General features: G+C 48.7%; 1 protein-coding gene across 1 annotated transcript in view; it reads right to left on the bottom strand.

Annotated features, from left to right (window-relative positions):
* Positions 1-2,387: 2,387 nt before the first annotated feature.
* ERLEC1 (endoplasmic reticulum lectin 1) overlaps positions 2,388-11,545 on the bottom strand; it is a 9,673-nt gene continuing 515 nt past the window's right edge. The window contains exons 2-14 of the mRNA XM_027653945.1: positions 10,738-10,842; positions 10,565-10,645; positions 10,004-10,081; positions 9,815-9,878; positions 8,313-8,353; positions 6,308-6,531; positions 4,705-4,834; positions 4,217-4,378; positions 3,862-3,921; positions 3,466-3,590; positions 3,045-3,122; positions 2,792-2,867; positions 2,388-2,649 (exon numbers count right to left, since the gene is read on the bottom strand). Coding sequence (XP_027509746.1) covers positions 2,578-2,649; positions 2,792-2,867; positions 3,045-3,122; positions 3,466-3,590; positions 3,862-3,921; positions 4,217-4,378; positions 4,705-4,834; positions 6,308-6,531; positions 8,313-8,353; positions 9,815-9,878; positions 10,004-10,081; positions 10,565-10,645; positions 10,738-10,842 — 1,296 coding nt within the window. The 3' untranslated portion in view covers positions 2,388-2,577. The remainder of the gene's footprint in view (positions 2,650-2,791; positions 2,868-3,044; positions 3,123-3,465; positions 3,591-3,861; positions 3,922-4,216; positions 4,379-4,704; positions 4,835-6,307; positions 6,532-8,312; positions 8,354-9,814; positions 9,879-10,003; positions 10,082-10,564; positions 10,646-10,737; positions 10,843-11,545) is intronic.

The following is an 11,545-nucleotide window of genomic DNA, read 5'->3' as shown; positions in this document are numbered from 1 at the left end:
GGAAAGTCTACACTGTGTGACCAAGAGCAGGACCACGGCAGGGTGATGAAGCAAAGAGATTTCACTCCCAAAGCAGGTTGTCTGCCACTTGTTCTCGCTCTCTCTCTGCAGGGGATGGGGTTTTGTGTGCTGGAAAGGTGATTTAAGGGAGCAGAGCTGAACCTGCAGAGGAGCTGCTCAAACCCAGAGAGGATCAGCACCAGCCTTTCAGGAGACCAGATGTCACAGGAGCTTCTCTTACTAAGGTGGGCTTAGATTTGTGTGTTGGATGAAAATCTTAGGTATTTATGGCCAGGAAATGCACTTGTCTGCGTGGAACAGCTCTACCTCCCAAAGGTATGGGAGCAAACCTGCAGAACCCCTCAGGCACAAACCTGAGCAGGGCAGCACAGAAGCTGCAGCCCTCCAGTTCTGGGAGCTTTCTGTGTACCCAAGAACCTTGTTTGCCCCCCAGTTTTGGCCCTGACGTGCTCCTGCACCTTGTCTGAGAGAGGGTTGAGGCAGCAGGTTGCTCTCAAGTCCATTTCTTTTAGATTCAAATGTGTGAAAATGGTAGAATTCTATTGGAATTTACTTGTAGCAGTAGCAACTCGTGGTCTGCTGTGCCCTGTGGGGTTTTTGTGTGGGTCCTGCCTCCTCCCCTCGCTCCCACCTCTACTGTTGGCTGGGGAGGGAGGAGAGAGGGGGGAGCAAAGCATGTTCCTGTTCCTTCTGTAGCCCGGATGCCGGGCAGGAATAGCTGTGAGCAGGAAGGGTTTCCTGTGCAGGGGGAAGTAGAGGCTGAGGGACACAAACAGCACGGGTTTGGCAACCCTGTGCTTGCTCAGGCAGTGGCACAAGCTGGTGCTGGGGGGCACCAGGTGCTGTGGCTGCTGAGTCAGGCCTGTGCTTCCCCCTCCCCCTTCCGTGAGGGGAATTCTGGACATTCTGCAGGATGACTGTTCTTGGCCTGTCCTCTGGGCTGATCACAAGTGAGGGGTGGTGGGCAGGATGGTTTAGGGTGTCAGGGGTTCCCTTCCCTTTCCGTGACTCAGCCCAAGGGATGCTGGGGCAGGGCTGTGCCTGTCCAGGTTTTCCCAAGAGCAGCCAAGGAGCTACAGGGCAGCCTTGATTCAAGATACAGCTATCCCAAAGGGATCACACGGATCCAGAGCTGTAACAAGGGGATTCACCCAGCCCCTTGCAAAGGCAGCATGAGGAGAAACATGTCTTAACCTTTCCTTACTGTACTTTGGCTGCATGGCCTGGGGCAGTGACACCTCTGGCAGGCAGGACCAGATGCCTGATGAGATGGGTCCAGCTGTGACTGTTCAAGGGAGGAAGAGAACTCGAGGGAAACTAAGGTAAGGATCTGAAGAGTGGGCAACACTGGTTTTAACGTCTCCTCTTTTCTAAAAGCTCCTGGATTAAAACCTGGGCCACTTTTTGCTCATCTAGTGAATGCTTTGCAAGAAGGTTGTGGTGGGGAAATATGGGCAGACTCTCTTCCTGGGGGGGGGAATGAAATCTGTGTAAAAGACTCTTCCCCTTTTCCAGTTCCCTCTGGCACCTTGATATGAGCAAGGAGAGTGACTGTCACTTTAAATGTCAAGTCACGCTGCTGCTGCTGCTGCTGCTGCTGCTGTTTGGGTTTTCTGCTTGATGAGACACTAAAAGGCATGTGCTGCAACAGTCCAGCAGTTCAGGAGGGTTATTTTGGGCAGCACCTGACCAGTCACACGGCACAGGGCTGGCACATTTCCGCCCCGCAGCCAGGAATTCCTGTGCCTTGCACAAGGGCTCCACGAAACAGGAACCGTGGTGGGCACACGGAAGTGACCAACACAACAAACCAGACACTGTTGCTACACCCCAAATGCTCAAGGCTCTGAGTGTTGGCCATTACAAACTTGTTCCACCTATTTCTAACTTCAGATCATCCCCTCCCTCTCCAGCTTCTGGGAATTTCTAGTGCCAGCAGAGTAAAACCTCCCATATCTCCTTTGCGAGGCAGACACGCTCCAGGGAACTAGACCCGATGGCAGGGAGGGTGTTCAGCAGAATAATTATATGAGGATGAACCCTCCAGTGTTAAATATAAATAAATAAATAGATGGAATGTCCTGGGAAGCAGCCCAGGCTGGGAGAAGGAACAGCAGGTGAAGAGAGGGGTAAGGTACAGTGAAAACACAGTTGCCAACAGTCAAACAAAGAGGTAATGCTGGTGCAGTAGAAAAACCACGAGAGGTGGTGTGGCTCCTGAGCAGGAAGGGTTGGCTTCAACCTTTTCCTTCTGGTGGCAGCTGGGCTCCTCACTTGAAGCTTCAGTTATCACTGTGCCTGTTTCCAGCGGGCAGTTTGTACCTCAGGGATGCTGCTGGTGGAACGTGTCACACACGAGCCAGGCAGGAAGTGCAAGACAGGGTTTTAATCATTAAAAGTTTATCCATAAGCTCTTATATACACATAGTTATACACAAAGTGGTTCACGAGTCCCTCAGCTTAGAGCTGTGCTGGTGAGGCCTTTGTCAGCTCACACAGGTGGCTGTTCCCGTGGGAAATGTCGGGATTTGGCTCATGGAGGGGGCTTTGCTGTCCTCAGCTGGGCACAGAGAGGAGCCCGTATTCATCTGCTGTATCCAGGATTTTACAGATGACTGGAGACTCCACCTGCAACAGAGACACCAAAACATCAGAGACCACGAACTCAGCACTGCAGGAATCCTGGGAAGAGTCACTGGAAGGAAGGAAGGGGCCACCTTAAACATACACCTGAGACCTGGCAGCTGATCTCAGGCGTGTCTTTACCTACCCCCAGGATGTATTGGCATGAATGAGGCTCTAACATGTAAATGGTCACAGCGTGAGGGGAATCAGACTCTTTACATCTGAAAACAGAGGAGAAATTGGGATGTCTGGGGTGTGAGAAGCACAAAATAATGCGTTTCACTGCTATCTGCAGCATTTTTACTGAGTTAACAATCGCTGCCTTCGGAGCTCCGTGACAACAGCAGCAGCTCCCCCCTCCGACCCAGGAAACACACACAGAACATCAGTTCACTTACTTCAACTTCACAGTCACCTGCCTTGGCTTGTCTGTCAAGTCACAAACATCTCCATTTCCATAGAAATGAGACACCATCCTGCCAGGAAAGATCGGAACGGAAGAGTTTGGAAGTATTCAACACAACCTCTTTTAAGCAGGCAAGTAAGTGGTGTGAGCCACCACCTCACTATTCAGCAAGTATTTAATACACAAACAGCAACAGGTTGTACTGCAGGAGCAAAGGGTTGTTCAGTAGTGGAAGGTTTTATTCTGCACCATCTCCCAAGTGCTGAATTACTTATTTTTGATGTGGATTTGGGGCCGGGGGGGGAGGGGGATAAATCTGAACAGGCTGCTCTTGACAGTTTGTTGTATCTGTTAATCAGGGGAGTATTCCCAGGGCTCTCCTGTGCCAGGGGTGGCAGCAGCAGTGTCTGTACCTGACGGTCTGGGTGCCATCCTCTCGCAGGTAGAAGGTTCTGGCCGCGTTCTTCCTCGACCACTCCACGTGCTCCTCCTTGCTCCAGGTACCCACGACCACGGAGGTCCTGCCACTTTCCTTGTCCTAAGAAAAAAAATGAAAGGCTGATAATGACACAGTGTACAGAGGGGTTTACTTCCCGAAATCCAGCTTCTTGAGCCCAAGCTGTTGATCAGCCAAGAAAAGGAGGTAGATTCTCCAACCCCCACGAGCACCTATTAAATGCACTATAAAATTAAAAGGAGGTGTCTTTCCTCCAGATCCTCTAACACCACCCCCCCCAGCCATCTGTCAAATGCACTACAAAAGTAAAATAAGTAAAACACAGAGAACCACCAGAAGTATTTAAACACACCTCGTGGTACTGATGAACGTATTTGCCGTAGCAGAACTCGTATTTCCACCAGCCGACGCCCTGGGGAGAGGTACAAGCTCAGCATTAAAAAACACAACCACCAGAACCCCTAAAACAACCAGAACACCCCAAAACAACCCTGTGCCTTTCCCTCCAGACCTTAAACCCTAAATCTGAGCTGTAAAACTCCATAATTGTCAATTAACAGAGTGAGATTCTCATTACCTACTCTCATTTCGCTGCTCAAATAAATCGAATTTCAACAGACAGGTTAAAGGTGAAAACTAAGCAAACACATAAAGCAGGATGTGCAGGTAAGGAGTAGCTATTTATTGCATGTAGCCTTGTTCCTCACCCCGTGGAAGCAGTAGGAGCCACTAAGGAATTCCTTGATGAGCTGCTCATCAGTCAGTTTGGAGATGTGGGTTGTCCCCACCGTTAACAGCTGGTGGCTTCCAACAGCCACAGGCTTGTGAATGGAAGAGAACTTCTCTTCTTTTGTTGAAGGCATTTCTTCCTGAAATTTAAAGGCTGCAGTTAAATCCCCTGCAAAGTCTTATAAATCAGATGAATTACTGAACGCTGAGCCCAGTTGGCTGTTCCGGTCAGTTTTAGCCGAAAGAAAATTCCAGTCCAAACCTTCAAACATTTGTGACCCGAAGGCTAAAAAAGGCTACAGAAGCTTTAAACTAGTAGCCCAAACTGACTTGCTTTGTTTCCCTTCCAAATCAGGTGAGTTAACAGATGGTCTCAACAAGCTTAAAGGCTATTTGAAAGGCTGACACGGAACGCGTTAAACACGGAAAATATTTTTTTCTGTTTTAAAATGAAAACAAATCCTACCTCCTTGACCCTCCTGAAGGGTGTCTTCAGCATCTCCTGCTGTTTCTCCAGCTGCTCCAGGTTGTGGGGTTTCAGTGGGGATCCTGGCAGAGACTGGCAGAAGATGTCGTTGACGGGGGAAGCCCTGAACCTGCCCAGCAAGGTAGGAACGTGTCACACCTTCACCTCACCAGAGCTGGGAGCTTCTGAGTGCAGCTACTTCTGCTCAGGCAGTGCAGGGGGAAAGCCCTGGAGGCTGAGGGGGCTGCTTGGGGGAAAACACAGCAGGAAAAAACTGCACTGCACTTAAAACAGTGGGCTGTGATCCCCGTGGTGCCACTGAGCAGCATTCCCAGCCTGCCACCCCCACCCTTCCTTATTGACTGAGGTGGGGAATGTTGATCCTGCAGGTTTATTGGAAGTGTTTCCTGGTGGTGGCCAGGAAGCCTTCCTTCCATGCCTTCCCTTTGGAAGGAGGCAGCAGCTCTGCATTTTATTCTTACCAAGCGACAGAACCGCTGGCCTGTGCACTTTCTATTTATTTTGCTACTGATACAAAGGCTTAAAACACTCCCACAGTAAACAGGTAACAGTGCAACAGATAACAGAGTATGTGCGAGCTCATCTACAGGAGAAAATTTATTATGGACACTTAACATTTAACTTAGTTACTCCGGCTGCCAAGTGTTTATAAAATGCACAGTGCGGGATTTTGCCTTTAGACTTTGTGGCCTGTTTTAGAACAGGGATTAAATACTCCCCTTTTCCAACATCTGTGTAAAGCCAGGAATCCTGTCCATTATCCTGCAGTGTTTGTATGTCATATTATTCCCTTTGCACCTCTCTTTTACGCTCCTTGGAAGGTCCAAAGAGGCATGACTGAGACTAAGGGATCCCTCAGATGCACAGGTACAGCTCAGGGAAGGGGAGGAAAAAAGAACCCTACACTTTGATTTTTGGCCAATAACACCGAAATTGTGAATTCTCCACATGAAAATGGCTTCTAGAGAGCTCCTCATGTTGTGAGGAGCTAAAATCAAGGCTAAGGTTATGGCTGGAGATCACACTTTTGGTTTTGTAGAGATTTTAAAAGCCTATGTACACATGTGGTATCTGCAGTCTTCAAACACCGTGAAGATGATCCCTCAAGACCTTGAAGTCACAAGCTAAGAGAAGGTAAGCGTTCTTAATCTGCCTTTAATGCCCATTTCGGTCTCAAGCTGTGCCAGGGGAGGTTTAGGTTGGATATTAGGAAGGAATTTTTTCCAGAGAGGGTAATCAGGCATTGGAATGGGCTGCCCAGGCAGGGGTTGGAGTCACCATCCCTGGGGGTGTTTAAGGTGAGAGTGGATGTAGCATCGGTGCTGGGATGTGGCATCATGGGCTGGGAACCACGGCGGGGTTGGAGCAAGGGTTGGACTGGATGATCTGGGAGGTCTTTTCCAACCCTGGCTGATTCTGGGATTCTGTGATTTCGTGGTGGCTACTGAAACTCAAGTCCTGCTTCCCACCTGGGATCAATCCCTGCAGGTGTCCACAAAGTGCAAACGTGGTGCAACTTCACGGGGGAAACAAGGTGCCCCAGACCCCGCAGCGGGCAGGGGGGAACAGCGTGGCACCCTACCTGTACTTGGGGTGGCTGCACAGCAGCGGGGTCAGAATCACCACCTCGTACTCGCAGGTGGTGACCTCGGCCACGGAGAGGATCTCGTGCTTGGCCTCGGGGTGGCAGATGTACATGAGGGTGCTGGAGCGGGGCCGGTTCTGCCGCAGGCTGCAGGGCGTGCCGTTGCCCAGCTCCACCGGGTAGTACGGCGTCATCTGCCCCTCGATGTTCTTGGTGGGGATCTGCGCGGGGGAGAGCAAAGGGAAAGCCCCTCCCACTCTTCTGGAACCCACCACCACCGCTGGGGTGAAACCAGACCTGGGGAGCTGCTCGGGTGTTTCAGCAGCCAAAGCCACCCCTGTGAAATCACCCCGGTACCTGCACCGCCCCTCTTGGCATTCCCAGCCCGGCATTCCCAGCCCGGGCTGCTCCTTATCCAGAGGATCCCACCCCGCCTGTGGCTGTGACTGACAACGTTCAAGGTATGTACAAAGTAATTCCACTTTTTCACACCTGTAAGTCAGCTCTCTTTGGGTTTGTTCCTTCGTGTTCCATCCAGCTTCCCCTTTAAGAAATTAACTCCCTAAAGTGGTAAGGTCCCTCTCCTGGCTCCTGTCTTGGGAGCAGCTGGAGTTCTTGGGTTCCCAAAATTCTGTTTATGCCAGAACCCACAAAACTGATCTTTTCCCACCTGTGCTGCTTGAGCTACTGCAGGTTTTCAGTGCACAACAAATGGGGCTCTGGGCTAAAACACAGGGGTGCCTTCTGGGGTCGGGACACTCCAAGGATCCAAGGACCTTTCTGTCCCTCACCTGCTCTGGCTTTTAAGCCACATCCCACTGTCACAGGCCACTGACCCTCCCAAAAAACTGTTCCCTGAGTGAAGCAGTAAGGCATTCACGAGGTTAGAGGGTGAACATGCCCCTTCCTGGCTAGAGATTCCACGCCTAAATTCTTTATAGGCTGAAATCCAGACACTGTAAGTGCATCATAAATACTGTCAAAAAAAAAAAAAAAAGGCAGTAAAAAACTTAAATTTCCTCTGAAACTGAGCAGCTACACTACAAAACACCTGCTTTTCTTGACTTTCCAAGAGGCACAGCTACCACTGCCATTAAAATAGGCCACGTTCTGCCCCCTCAGTGACCTCCAAAATGCTCCTCAGGCCTGGATATTGCTGAGATCACTGCACAGCCACCCCTTTATAGTATCTGGGATATTATAAAGGACACAGACACAAAATGTTCATTTCAGCAGGAAAATGAAGGATAACTGGCAGTGAGGTCAAACCTGCTCTTGCTAATTCCAAACTCCAACATACTTCATCTACTTCCATTGTTTTGATGTAAACCTGGAAACTCAAATTGAATTTTGGGGCCTAAACAAGTGGGAAAGGGAAGCACAGAGTTTTATGGGATGGGTCAGCAAGTCAATCTCTTAGGGATTTTGTGCTTTGTTAAGTGTTTCTTCCTAAAATCTATGGAAGTGTTACTAAGGGAATGGAGACCTCTAATGTGGCTGGGAAAATAACTGTCTGTGGTTATGTGGTTAAGGAGAGCACAGAATTCATCTTATCTAAGATTAAGATTAGAATACTGTAAATAAATAGAAGGGCAAGATTTAAGTAGCAAGACTAAATTAAATTTCTGAGCTGGGACTGATCATTAAAAGTGAGAAAAGTGCAGCTCAGGAACAGTTTCATTTCTTGATACTCATTTTGGGAGGGGACTAATTACATCATTTCATCATTAGATTGGATATTGGGAAGAAATCCTTCCCTGTGAGGGTGGGGAGGCCCTGGCACAGGTTGCCCAGAGAAGCTGTGGCTGCCCCATCCCTGGAAGTGTCCAAGGCCAGGTTGGAGCAACCTGGGCTAGTGGAAGGTGTCCCTGCCCATGGCAGGGGGTAGAACTGGATCATCTTTAAGGTCCCTTCCAACCCAAATCCTTCTGGGATTCTGTGATCCTACATAAATTGCCTCCACTATTGATGGGAAAAGTTAAAACAGATGTTTTTCACTTGCCTCTTTTGCACCATCTTTGGAATTTTCCTTCTCTTCTTGATCTGGGGAATAATTAAGAACGAGGTAAGTCTGGGCACTTGAAGTAAAATGAAATTATACACAGAGAAGCTTATCTGGTTTGTGTATTTGCTGGTACTTTGTGCACTGCCAAGAGCCACTTGCAGGTGCAAAAGAGGAAAGAAAGGAGACAACCAGTGGTCTGGGGTCCAGAGCAAAATACAAGTCAGCATGGCCTTAGAACAATTTGGGGTTGGTAGGACAGGCCTAATTCAGCCCTCACACCAGAGGCAGGGCTGGAAAACACGTCACTGCTGCTGCTCCTGTTGGGAAGGGAGGGAACTGGACAGGGAACAGGCAGGTGCTTGGGGAGGAGCATGAGCTGCTGCGCAGGAAGCAGGGAAGGGACACGATCTGCCACCTCAGCAGGAAGGGCAGAGGGACAACAGCCTGAAGGACTCAGCTGAGACGACCTGAAGCATCATCTCACATCATTTCAGCACCCAGCCCCATAAAACTGTGACTTGAATGACACATCTTGTGTTCTGTGCAGCAGCACCTCAGAGAATGAGGCACCACCAGTGATCCCTGTGACTCGCTCCCACAGCAATGCCATTTCTCAGGCACTGCTTTTTCCAGGACTAAGACCTAACTCAGGGCTGCAGGCAGGGATCCAGGAATGGGATTAATAGCATTAAACCCCCTGCAAAAGACTGCAGTGTTCAGTTAATCACTTTTAGGAAAACCCTGGAACAGGAAAACAGGCCCACCTGTTACACACCAGCCTAGAATGAAACAATAACCCCAACCCAGAGGATGTTTCTTTCTATTCTTTCCATCGACCCTGATGAATGAATGCTTAGTCTCTGGATTTTTAAGACTTCTTTGGACTATTTTACAGGCAAAAAGTGCTCTGAAAATCAGTTCCTCTAAACTGCTCTTCGAGTTTGGAGCTCAGCAACTCGATTTCCACCTGAGTCCCACCTTAGGCACTTGAGTATTTCTGAAGATCTGCGCCAGGTTCCCTAAAAAGACTCCCAAACTGTTCAAGGATCAAATCTACCAGCAAAGGTAAGTGTTTGGGTTTGCAGATTCCGTTGTGTCAGGAAGCAGCAGAGCCCAAGGTGTGCTACGAGCTCTGCCCTCTGCTCACAGTCTGAAAAACACTTCTCCCCACCCAAATAAAAGGGTGTATTGCCAAAGTCTGGGCTGTCATACATTGATTCCGTGTCTTAAATCCTCTGTTTTCTTTCCCTGGCACTAATTATTGCAGATTAATGCAGCTGATGAATTAGCACAGCAAAACTGACAGGATGGATGCAAGGAGAGGTGCCAAAAAGAATTAACTGAAAACAATTTATTTGGGAAAACAACCCAAGCAGTCTACAAAATTCTACTCTATTGCACTGGGGAATCAGTTTTCTACAGTTGTATTTCTCAGCCAGGAATAATTAAAACCCACATAATGCATTACCATCAGCAAAATATAATAATCTGAGACACACCTGGTTCTGATAATGGGTTCTTCATCATCATATTCCCCAGATAGTACTCCTGGATGTTTATTTTCTGCAACCAAAAGAAGGTAAAAAAAGTGTCAGTAACCATTTCTCTCTGCTTTTTGAAGGAATTCCAGCCTTCTGGAGGAGCTGAGCAGGAAGGTGCCAGCGGGGAAGGGGTTGTGAGCAGCCCACCTGCCCTGTTTCCTTCTCCTCGTGGTACTGACGGATGTGTTTTCCATGGCAGACCTCGTAAGTCCAGTAAGACTCAATCTTAAAATTGAAATACATTTTAAAAAAATTACGTTTAGATATATTTACACACCACAAAACCCCCCCAAAAACGTTGGGCTTGCAACCCAAGCAACTGTGTGGGCATGCTGGGGGCACCCTCAAAAACAAGAGCACAGTGAGGGCCCTCAGTGCTCCCCAAACATTTTGGTGATGTTCCAAAGAAACACACCAGGCAAAGCTTCTTTGACTCTCACACAGATAAAACGAAGGGAAAATTAATAAATAAATAGGTAAAATTGTAAGTAAAATTCCCATTTTTCAATTGCTACGGTAGCAACACGATTTCTCTGAATCCTGACTTCTTCAGTCATACAGAATTTTATCTGCAACATTAAGATATAAAGGTGCAGAGACCTTATTTCAAATTGAACTAGTACTTGATTTACCACCCAAACCTTGACACGGACTGGATTACACACAACCTTTTAATTAGCATTTAATACCAACACAGAAGTAACATACTCTATAGGAACAGCTGCTTTGCTTAAAGAGAGGTTCCAGCAGTTCCCCTGGAGTAGGACCTTTGTAGTCCTTTTCTTCTTCCTGGAACAGAAGGGATATTTTATGACATTAAAAATGACACGATAAAGACTCATCTCCCGTTTATAATTTCAAAGGAACTCTGCTGGACTCACCTCGTTGCCACTGGCTATCAGTGGCAGGATACACTTGTATTTCTCTTTATCCACAGTGGTCATGATGATGTAATTGTCCTCTTTGTACAGGACACCAGTCGTGGGCTATGGAAACAACCAACCTTTGCATCAGCCAGGTGGGTTTTCTGAATGCTACTGGTCAGAAATACCCCTGAACTGGTGCTGCTGATTCACAGGACATGCTCCAGAGTATTTCTGGGCATTAATTATAGCACAAGGTGGGGGTTTGGTGGTTAAAACTGGCTGGGGGTTGCTTGCTGTCCACTTTGCTTCGGTCCTTCACCTCCACCCACATCCCCACCATGCCCCAGATCCCACTTCTCCTCCATATCCCCCTGTCCCCCAGATCCCACTTCTCCTCCCCATCCCTCTTACTCCCGCTTCCCTATTTCCCTGTACGGTTCTTACAAAGACCTTCCTTTTACCCCCAGCCCCAGCCATCCCCCTTTACCCCCTGCCCTCCCCACGCTGTCAGGACACAATTCCCTTGGATTTTCCCAGCCCTCCCCATGCCGACTGTCAGGACACAATTCCCCTGGATTCTTCCTGCCCTCCCCATGCTGTCAGGACACAATTCCCCTGGATTCTTCCTGCTCTCCCCATGCTGTCAGGACACAATTCCCCTGGATTCTTCCTGCCCTCCCCACGCTGTCAGGACACAATTCCCCTGGATTCTTCCTGCTCTCCCCATGCTGTCAGGACACAATCCACCGGGATTCTCCCTGCCCTCCCACCCTGGTTGTCAGGACACAATTCCCCTGGATTCTTCCTGCTCTCCCCATGCTGT

This window comes from Corapipo altera, unplaced genomic scaffold (genome assembly GCF_003945725.1).
Source record: "Corapipo altera isolate COAL_440 unplaced genomic scaffold, ASM394572v1 70, whole genome shotgun sequence".
NCBI lineage: Eukaryota > Metazoa > Chordata > Aves > Passeriformes > Pipridae > Corapipo > Corapipo altera.
Note: the sequence above shows the minus strand (reverse complement) of the source record. Positions and strands in the feature narration are given on the sequence as shown.